We start from the raw sequence: 11,985 nt of genomic DNA, 5'->3' as shown, positions 1-11,985 counted from the left end.
AGGATTGACTCGTCCGACTGAAACGAAGCACAAAAACAGCAATTACTAGTATTTCCAAATAAACTCCATGTACCGATCTGAGAGTATTCACAGCTACTGAACACTATCTTAAAAAACAACTACAACTAAAAAATAAAGAACAATTATCCAGTCTAGAATATTAATCAATGATGTCATACTGTTACACCACTGTCCCAGGTAAGGGGGCCCGCTAACATGTTTAACCCCGCCACATTATGTATGGATGTGCCTGTCCCAAGTCGGGAGCCTGTAATTCAATGGTTATTGTTTGTTGCTGTGTTTTCGTTAATTTTTTTGTACATTAATTAGGCCGTTAGTTTTCTCGTTTTAGTTGTTTTACATTTGTCATTTTGTTGTGGCCTCATAGCTGACTATGCGGAATGGGCTTTGCTCATTGTTGAAGGCCGTACGGTGGCCTACAGTAGTTAATTTCTGTGTCATTTGGTCGCTTGTGAAGAGTTGTCTCATTAACAATCATACTTTTCTTCTTTTTTGTACATATCACAAATTAAGTATAAAAAATTCATAAACAGTATATAAAAGTAATTAGACCTTTTGTCATGTCAATAGCACAGAGTGTCTGTAGGACCATTAGTGTTCATAACTGTAAAGCAGATTATATGAAGTTCTCTATAAAATGAAATGATAATTTATCGGCAAAAGATACATGATGATTTGTTAGTGGAATTAAATATAACTATATAAATAAATAAATAATATAAGTGCCTATAAATAGCAACATATGACATACAAATCTATGGGAGTGTGGATTAATCAGTACAGAGATTAATACAATTACACAAATAAAATTATAGATTACCTAACAATGTAATTTTAACACACTATTTAGTATGTAAATATTAGAATGTTTAAAATATTTAAAATAAATAAATAATATATATATATATTTATATTAAAAGAAACATCAGAAACAAGAATATGTGTCCATTAGATTACACGTCAGTATCACATTTCCGTGTTAAGAGAGCTACTAAATTCAGGAAAAAATCCAATTCAGTATGTAGTCTTAAACTTTTAAATCTCATGCGAGATGTATGATGTTCAAACATTGTTGTTTTTAAAACATATTTATCAAAGTCAAACGACAATCATTTATTTTTTTTGTGCAATACAATTTGTGATTATGGCCGGATCCAAGATATTTGAAAGAGGTCGTAGTTCCCGATGATTGAATTTATACTGCCGAGCAGGGCGATGCGAAAAAAATTGGACGATTGTATACCAAAAATTTGTATATATAACGTAGAAAACATGAGATTTTCAAAATTATTTGGCGATCGAAAGGGGAAGGGAGTACGCCCTCTACCCACCCCTGTATCCGCGAATGCACGTTTAAATATACATGGACAAAAACCTCGTCCCATGCATTATTATAGTTAATGACGAATTGTACTATTTGATCAATGATTAATTTCTGCCCACGTCAAATTATTCTGAATTAAATTATAAAAAAATATTTTTTTTAAAAAGTTAGTCGCGTACACCTTTTACATTCGGGTGTGTTCGAATCTACTTTTTAAACGTTAAAACTTATAAAAACAAAAAAAAGATAACCTTCTCGCTTCGGAATTCATTATTTTAATATTTTCATGCTAAATTTTGACTTGGTAGTTTTTAAAATTCATATTTTGAGAAGAACTGAAATATGGGTCAAGTGAAATGACAAGAAATGATGGGGGTATTTGATTACAAGTTACTAGCTTACTTATTCCATTAAAATATTTTTGTCAATGAATTATTCAAAATTTAATAACAAAATATTTAAAGATTAAAAAAAGTAGTTGGGTTGATTTTTACTTTAAGTCTATTCCAGCAAAAAATGCGTGTTCAAAGAGCAAAATATGCATGCAGTGTATGCTCCCCTCCGTCATGCTTCAATGGAATAGGACGAAATACGTTGAGTTAGGTCGGTTATGTCGAGTAAAGTCATCTTATTGGAAATCTCTGATAGGACCCGACACTACTTTAGTGTTTCGGCAGTTAAAGCTTGGGATGGTCATCTTAAGATGCATTATTTTAATATAATCAAATATGAAAATTATTCATGTATATATTGATATATTCATATTTTAATTCTTCGTCAATAGATCTAGATATTATGACAGATCTGCCATCATCAGGGGTCCAACTGTCGAATTTATGTCAAAGTCTTTAACTTTGATCTGCAAAGCAAATTTCCTACACTTTTATGTTTGCTATAAGCAACTATTGGTGCAACATTGAATATGTGTACACAATCTTTGTCAAACTGCAATAAAACCCAGTGTTTCATGATACGTTTTTTTTTTATTTTACGTATATATGGGTTATGTTTAGTTATTAAAACTAACGGAATATTTTCTGTTTCTTTCGATTTATTTTGTTGTAATAATTCAGTACGGTCAATTAATGAAGCATCAGTAATACTATCATCTATTTCGACGTTATCTTTTGTTATTATAAAACACCCATACAACCACGCATCCCATATTGCATGATAAGACCCGACACTACTTTAGTGTTTCGGCAGTTAAAGCTTGGGATGGTCATCTTAAGATGCATTATTTTAATATAATCAAATATAAAAATCATTCATGTATATATTGATATGTTCATATTTTAATTCTTCGTCAATAGATCTAGATATTATGACAGATCTGCCATCATCAGGGGTCCAACTGTCGAATTTATGTCAAAGTCTTTAACTTTGATCTGCAAAGCATATTTCCTACACTTTTATGTTTGCTATAAGCAACTATTGGTGCAACATTGAATATTCGTACACAAATTAATGATTGTTCCACCATAATTTTTTTATATTTTCCTAGAACAATGTAGAAGTTTGCAAATATTTTGAAAAATAATAATCATGATATTATATACCTGTAGTAAAATAATTACAATGAGGTGTCGGGTATAATAATTGGTCAGTGAGAAAGAAACACAACAATCCAATAAACCAAAAGACACTTAAGTATTTTACATAATTTTTCATTATGGAATTCTAAGAGTAGTTTAACATTTATTTTGTGAAAGACTTAAAAAGTTATTTTTATTCTTAGCCCTTTTATACATTCATTCCAACTAAGTAAATGTATAGATTTATAATTTTATAATGTTAATGCTAAAATAATTCCAAGATTTACAAAAGAGAGGCGAAAGATATCAAAGGAATATTCAAACTCATAATTCGAAAACAAACTGACAATGACATGGCAAGGAGTACTTTCATATCATTTTAACAAATGTAAAATTAGCTCAGAATGTAGTATTATTTAACCAACTCGGCAATATATTTCCACAATGGACGAAATTTCCCTGTTCACTTGAAAATAAATTGGGATTGATCAGATTTCTAGGTGATTATACACTCGAGCTTTACAATAAATTCGCAGTGCATGACCAAGACGAAATATTCTTATCTCGATTCTTTGATAAATCAAGAGACTGGAGCAATTTTAAATTTGTGCCGGGACTGTCATTGCCCGTTCTCAGTTGTCTTGTCCACAGGAAGGGGCAGACAAAAGACTTTATTCTACAGTCTCAGTTTCCAATGAACCAAATGTTATTAGTAATTATAATTACAATGGTGGTTTTATAATAACTTCATCAGATACTAAAGCTTTATAACTTTGTGTACAGTAATTCTAAATAAGTCAAAAATTGTGGTTCTAGAATGGTTGCTTTTTTTCAACACAAGACAGTTTATACCCGTATTCATGATCTTAGCTATACTATTGAGCCAGTAAAATACACCCAACGCCATTACAGGGACAACACGGATTCTTTTTTCTGCATTTCCAAAAAGGAAAATTCATAAGTCGTTCAAACAAAACCCATACAGGTATCAAAATTGGTCAAATCTAGATGGTCCAGATATTGACACATCTGTTGAAGTGTGAAGACAATTCATTGCTGATCTGTATGACTCATAAACAAAGTTGAATCCGTACATGGTGAACCCAATGCGCAGAATGACGTCGGAGTTATCTGAAGGTATGCTTCTTTTCTGACATCATTCAGACAACAAATTCTTCGAGAGCTCTGCTCGATGAATGCTTATATTGCCAAACCACCATCCCGACCACCTTTCGAGTATGGATGAAGAAGGAGAGCTTGCTCTTTAGGTCCGTTATATTCCGACTTTTTATAGGAATTTGTTTAAACATTTGTTGTTAACATGACGATACTGATTGTAGAATTCAGCTAACTCACCAAACTTTTTCAAAAGTTGCTAAAAAGTATAATTACAAAAATACCGAACTCCAAGGAAATTTCAAAACGGAAAGTCCCTTATCAAATGGCAAAATAAAAAGCTCAAACACATCAAACTAATGGAAAAAAAACTGTCAGATTCCTGACTTAGTACAGGCATTTCCGTATGAAGAAAATGGTGGATTAAACCTGGTTTTATAGCTAGCTAAACCTCTCACTTGTATGACAGTTTGGGATATTGATTGATATGTATTAGAACATGTGCTCAATATTTCATTCATAGTTTAAACCTTTGACTTCAGTTTTCATACCTGTGCAACACTTAAGGTTTTATCGACGAACATTATATTTATCTTTAAAATAAAACCAAAATTAGCCTTGAGGTAGGTCTGTCCATTATTTTTTTGTTTACCCATCCTTTGTCACTGTACAATAACAGCAGAGTTTTTCTTCAAAAGCCTGTTAAGCCAAACATATCGAGCTTAAAATAATGAGCTTAGAAAGCAGGACAGTATAAAAGTATTAACAAAGTTACTGAACTGTTAGGTAAAATAAAAAGGGGGAAAAAGGTAGACTATGTCCACCAACGGAACAAATGGAATATGTCGTATTCCTGACTTGTTCGGGCATTTTCCGAACAAAATGGTAATAGCTAGATAAACCTCCCACTTGTATGACAGTTGTCTATAGTTCCGTTATATTAACAAAATTGGGTTAGCAACCCAAACAAACATAACTTGTTAATTACTTTCCGTTTAAACTTCCACTGAGGGTAAAGAAATATATCAGCAATTTAAAGTCATCAGGTTTGTTATATAATTTCTTGAAAGACGTATTGTTATTAGAACACAATTCGCCTTTTGTATACATGTGTATAAGTAATAAAGGAACTTCACAAAAATAGACACTAAACACACATTCTGTTTACTTTCTTATGACATTACCTTATACGAAAATGGACGTGAATAATACCAAATTGGACGACACAGATTATTGGAATGCCTACTTCATGCGTTTATATATTCCGTTAGATATTCTTATGATTTTGTTTATAATCACAGGAGTTACAGGGAATGGTCTTGTTGTATATATCTATGGATTCAAAAGGAAAACTATAAAAGACGGTCAGTACTTTTTACCATTTCTAGCTGTTGCTGATTTACTAGGAAGTATTATTTGTTCTCTGAATGGACTAGCAATGACTCTAATGCCATTGACGAATGAATTTGATTTACTTTGTAAATTTGGAGGGCTGTTGGGATCTGCGATAATTTGTATGTCTGTTTGCCTACTTATAATGATTGCAATTCAACGGTACTTGAAAGTTTGCAGGCGAAAGGGTCCTGTAATGACATTAAAATGGAGAAAAGCAATCATGATATGCGCTTTGTTTGTATCAGTTGTTCTCGCAGGGCCATCCATGGTTGCCTATGGCTCTATCCCGCTTCAAAGTATAAACAGAAACGTCACTGGAAAGATATGCGGGAAAATAACTGGTACTGTGTCTGCCATTTATGATGTTGTGTTGAGTGTTGCTTATATCCTATTCTGTGGGTTATTAATTGTACCGTACTGTTTAATAGCTCGGAAAACATGTACACACCTCAAAAAGGGAGTCCAAAGTGACCTCGAATCGCAGAAACGTTCTAAAAACGAAAATTATGAAAACCAAACACAGGGGTATTCAATTTCAACACTGGACACTGAACTGAAACCTGACTTTAGCATTTCTGTACCAAGTAACACTCAACAATCTAACAAAATTTTAGTAGATCTGGAAAACAATTCATTGAGAAATTACAGTAAAGTTTTACAACCAAAGACAAATCAAAGGATAATTAGCAAAGTTACAAAAATATCCCTGATCATCACATTAACATTTCTTATTGGTTCAATTCCTAAAATAATACTTTCAATACAAGGGATAGTTCCAACCACTTTCTGGGAGAATGCAACCGATGTGGAAATATTGGTTTTAATGTTTGTAAATCAAGGCTATATTTTGAATTATATTGCTAACCCTTTCATTTATACATTTTTCGATAAAACATTTAAAACTGAGATAAAGAATATTCTCTGTTGTTGCATATGCACGAAGAAACGGTAATATTGTACCTTAATTACTAGCTGAAAGAGGATGATTTTATTGATACAATATCCAAAATCTGGATTGTCATCAAAGACATAACAAAACAATAATTAATTATTAATATGATGAAAATAATAAGAATAAGAAAACTGTATTTTGTTTTTACAATTTAACTGCGGAGGTCAGGCTTAACGTAGAAAATAAAATATTAAATCAACACTTTATCACTGATCATATTATAATATTACAGTATAATAGTTAACGATAATTATGTTAATAGATATCTAATTTTTGCATCTTACTTATACCTTTAATTCAATATTTACTGGCATCAAAATCATTACTAAGAAATCCAAGTTGAAATGTTACAATAGTCGTAACGACCTCCTTTTCCCCGAATGTGACCTACCGATTTAGACTTACCACCGGGTTTGTACTTACATGAGTAACACTACGGGTAACATGTGGAGCAGGATCTGCTTACCCTTCCGGAGTACATGGGAACAACTCCAGTTTTGGTGGGGTTTGTTTTGCTCAGTCTTTAGTTTTCTTTGTTGTGTTTTGTATACTGTTGTTTGTCTTTTTGTCTTTTTCTTTTTTTTTTTGCCATGGCGTTGTCATTTATTTTCGACTTATTAGTGTGAATGTCCCTTTGGTATCTTTTGCCTCCCTTTTTCAAGGTATGAAAGATTATGAAAAGAAGGTATAATATCTATATAATCTATTTCTTAACTCTTAAGTACAGTGTATATACAAGTGTAATTCATCTTCCTCCTCAGATAGCAAAGTGGGCATCAACGGTTTTCTAAATATATTTATCACTAAATGAAAAGAGGAAATTCCTTCCAGTTCAGTTTTTTTTTTCTTGGAGATCGGTATTTTTGTTGTTTTACTTTTTGTTATGCTTGTCGTTTTTAATCAACAGCTTAATATTAGTTATTTTGAGTCTTACAACATTTGAAATATCGAATTGGGCATTATCTACTTTCAAACAGTCTTCCATCTCAAATTTCTTAATTTGTTTCTTTTTTTTCATTGATATTTTTTTAGAAAAGAGTAAAACAAAAATACGGAACTATAAGGGAACATTAAAACGGAAAGTCCCTTATAAAATGGCAAAATCATAAGCTCAAACACATCAAACTAATGGAAAACAATTGTCATATTCCAGACTTGGTACAGGCATTTTCGTATATAGAAAATGGTTATCGATTAAGCAAACACAAATCCGGGTAACAAACTAACACCGAGGGAAACACATGAACTATAAGAGGAAATAACGGAACAACAGAAACAATGAACTAAGCAAACGCCAACATACATAGAAACGGACTCTCTGATAACAACTGCCATATTCCTGACTTGGTACAGGACATTTTAAGACAAAATGGTGAGTTGAACCTTGTTTTGTGGCTAGCCAAACCTCTTGCTTTTATGGCTATGTTAAAAATACCGCTAAAATGACAACACTACGTGACAGGAATACAGTACAAACAAACGCAAGAACACTCAGCACAGAGAAATACACAAATAAATAATATGATATAATAGAACATTACAATTCCATTATATTGACTTCAATGTGTGAGCAAAAAAAGACATAATAGGTAAAAATGTCAAAAACTGGCCTTTGTTTGTCTTGTATGTTTTTTAATGTTAGTTCATTTATATGTTTTGGAGTTTACGAACTTTTTTGATCCAAAACATTCTTATTTGTTTCAAATGTTTAAAATACAATTTCACAAAATTAAAAAATTCCATCTTGATTGTTCCCATGGCAACTATTGGTGCAACATTAAATATTCGTACACAAATTAATGATTGTTCCACCATAAGTTTTTTATACTTTCCTAGAACAATGTAGAAGTTTGCAAATATTTTGAAAAATAATAATCGTGATATTATATACCTGTAATAATATAAATACAATGAGGTGGCGGGTATAATAATTGGTCAGTGGGAAAGAAACACAACAATCAAAGAAACCAAAAGACGCTTAAGTATTTTACATAATTTTTCATTATGGAATTCTAAGAGTAGTTTAACATTTATTTTGTGAAAGACTTAAAAAGTTATTTTTATTCTTAGCCCTTTTATACATCCATTCCAACTAAGTAAATGTATAGATTTATAATTTTATTATGTTTATACTAAAATAATTCCAAGATATACAAAAGAGAGGCGAAAGATACCAAAGGGATATTCAAACTCATAAGTCGAAAACAAACTGACCATGACATGGCAAGGAGTACTTTCATATTATTTTAACAAATGTAAAATTAGCTCAGAATGTAGTATTATTTAATCGACACGGCAATATATTTCCACAATGGACGAAATTTCGCTGTTCACTGGAAAAGAAATTGGAATTTCTAGGTGATTATACAATCGAGCTTTACAATAAATTCACAGTGCATGACCGAGACGAAATATTCTTATCTCGATTGTTTGATAAATCAAGAGACTGAAGCAACTTTAAATTTGTGCCGGGACTGTCATCGACCGTTCTCAGTTGTCTAGTCCACAGGAAGAGACAGACACAAGACTTAGTCTGCAGTCTCAGTTTCCAATGAACCAATGTTAGTAATTATAATTACAATTGTGGTTTTATAATAACGTCATCAGATACTAAAGCTTTATAACTTTGTGTACAGTAATTCTAAATAAGTCAAAAATTGTGGTTGCTTTTTTCCTCACAAGACAGTTTATGCCCGTGTTCATTATCTTAGCTATACTACGGAGCCAGTAAAATACACCCAACGCCATTACAGGGTACAACACGGATTCTTTTTTCTCCATTGCCAAAATTTATAAGTCGTTCAAACAAAACCCATACAGGTATCAAAATTGGTCAAATTTAGATGGTCCAGATATTGACACGTCTGTTAAAGTGTGAAGACAATTCATCGCTGATCTGTATGACTAATAAACAAAGTAAAATCTGTACATGGTGAGCTCAATGCCCAGAATGACATCGGAGTTATCTCAAGGAATGATACTTTTGTGACTTCATTCAGACAACAAATTCTTCGAGAGGTCTGCTCGATGAATGCTTATATTGCCAACCCACCATCACGACCACCTTTGGAGTATGGATGAAGAAGGAGAGCTTGCTCTTCAGGTCCGTTATATTCCGACTTTTTACAGGAATTTGTATGAAAATGTTTTGTTCACATGACGATACTGATTCTAGAACAGCTAACTCACCAAACAAAGAAGTTGCTAATTTGGGATATTGATTCATATACGTATTAGCACATGTGCTCAATATTTCATTCATAGTTTAAACCTTTGACTTCAATTTTCATACCTGTGCAACACTTAAGGTATTATCGAAAAGCATCATATTTATCTTTAAAATAAGACCAAAATTAGCCGTGAGGTAGGTCGGTACATTATTTTTTTTATTTACCCATCAGTTGTCACTGTACAATAACGGAATAGTTTTCTTCAAAAGCCTGTTAAGCTTAACATATTGAGCTTAAAATATTGAGCGTAGAATGCAGGACAGTATAAAAGTATTAACAAAAATTACTGAACTCTTATGTAAATTAAAAAGGTGGAAAAAGGTAGACTATGTCCACAAACGGAACGAATGGAATATGTCGTATTCCTGACTTGTTAGGGCATTTTCCGAACAAAATGGTAATAGCTAGCTAAATCTCCCCCGTGTATGACAGTTGTCTATAGTTCCGTTATATTGACAAAATTGGGTTAGCAACCCAAACAAACATAACTTGTTAATTACTTCCCGTTTAAACCTCCACGGAGGGTATAGAAATATATCAGCAATTTAAATTCATCAGGTTTGTTATATATTTCTTGAAAGACTTATTATTAGAACACAATTCGCCTTTTGTATATATATGTGTATAGGTAATACAGGAACTTCACAAAAATAGACACTAAACGTACATTCTGTTTACTTTCTTATGACATTGACTTATACGAATATGGACGACACAGATTATTGGAATGCCTACTTCATGCGTTTATATATTCCGCTAGATATTCTTCTGATTTTGTTTATAATCACAGGAGTTACAGGGAATGGTCTTGTTGCATATATCTATGGATTCAAAAAGAAAACTATAAAAGACGGTCAGTACTTTTTACCATATCTTGCTGTTGCTGATTTACTAGGAAGTATTATTTGTTCTCTGAATGGACTAGCAATGACTCTAATGCCATTGACGAATGAATTTGATTTACTTTGTAAATTTGGAGGGCTGTTGGGGTCCGCGATAATTTGTATGTCTGCTTGCCTACTTATAATGATTGCAATTCAACGTTACTTGAAAGTTTGCAGGCGAAAGGGTCCTGTAATGACATTAAAACGGAGAAAAGCAATCATGATATGCGCTTTGTTTGTATCAGCTGTTCTCGCAGGGCCATCCATGGTTGCCTATGGCTCTATCCCGCTTCAAAGTATAAACAGAAACGTCACTGGAAAGATATGCGGAAAAATAACTGGTACTGTGTCTGCCATTTATGATGTTGTGTTGGGTGTTGCTTATATCCTATTCTGTGGGTTATTAATTGTACCGTACTGTTTAATAGCTCGAAAAACATGTACACACCTCAAAAAGGGAGTCCAAAGTGACCTCGAATCGCAGAAACGTTCAAAAAACGAAAATTATGAAAACCAAACACAGGGGTATTCAATTTCAACACTGGACACTGAACTGAAACCTGACTATAGCATTTCTGTACCAAGCAACACACAACAATCTAACCAAATTATAGTAGATCTGGAAAACAATTCATTGAGAAATTACAGTAAAGTCATAAAGAAACAATCAAAGACAAATCAAAGGATAATTAGCAAAGTTACAAAAATATCCCTGATCATCACATTAACATTTCTTATTGGTTCTCTTCCTAAAATAATACTTACAATTGCAGAAATAGTTCCAACCACTTTCTGGGAGAATGCAACCGATGTGGAAATATTGGTTTTAATGTTTGTAAATCAAGGCTATATTTTGAATTATATTGCTAACCCTTTCATTTATACATTTTTCGATAAAACATTTAAAACTGAGATAAAGAATATTCTCTGTTGTTGCATATGTACGAAGAAACGGTAATATTGTACCTTAATTACTAGCTTAAAGAGGATGATTTTATTTTAACTCAATATCCAAAATCTGGATTGTCATCAAAGACATTACAAAGAAATAGTTAATGATTAATATAATGAAATTGATAAGAATAAGAAAACTGTATTTTGTTCTTACAATTTAACTGCGGAGGAACAGGCTTAACGTAGAAAATAAAATATAAAATCAACACTTTATCACTGATCATTTTATAATATTACAGTATAATAGTTAACGATAATAAGTTAATAAATATCTATTTTTTGCATCTTACTAATGCCTTTTACTCAACATTTACTGGCATCAAAATCATTACTAAGAAATCCGAGTTGAAATGTTACAATCGTCGTAGTCACAATCCCGTCCCCTTTTTCCCGGATGTGACCTACCGATTTAGACTTACCAACGGGTTTGTACTTACATGAGCAATACTACGGGTCACATGTGGAGCAGGATCTGCTTACCCTTCCGGAGCACTTGAGAACAACTCAAGTTTTGATGGGGTTTGTTTTGCTCGGTCTTTAGTTTTGTAAGTTGTGTTTTGTAAATTGTTGTTTG

At 32.4% G+C, this 11,985-nt stretch overlaps 1 protein-coding gene across 1 annotated transcript; it reads left to right on the top strand.

Annotated features, from left to right (window-relative positions):
• The first annotated feature begins 10,084 nt into the window (after nucleotides 1–10,084).
• LOC127727234 (uncharacterized) lies at nucleotides 10,085–11,700 on the top strand. Its single transcript, XM_052234714.1, has one exon. It carries the CDS (start codon nucleotides 10,258–10,260, stop codon nucleotides 11,413–11,415), a length of 1,158 nt encoding a protein of 385 aa, XP_052090674.1. The 5' UTR covers nucleotides 10,085–10,257; the 3' UTR covers nucleotides 11,416–11,700.
• Nucleotides 11,701–11,985: the final 285 nt, after the last annotated feature.

Source organism: Mytilus californianus, unplaced genomic scaffold (assembly GCF_021869535.1).
Source record: "Mytilus californianus isolate M0D057914Y unplaced genomic scaffold, xbMytCali1.0.p SCAF_19, whole genome shotgun sequence".
Classification (NCBI taxonomy): Eukaryota; Metazoa; Mollusca; class Bivalvia; order Mytilida; family Mytilidae; genus Mytilus; species Mytilus californianus.
This window is presented reverse-complemented; position numbering and strand designations above follow the sequence as displayed.

Coding starts and splice junctions, on each gene's coding strand:
- LOC127727234 (XM_052234714.1), top strand. CDS start 10,258: ATGACATTGACTTATACGAATATGGACGACACAGATTATTGGAATGCC.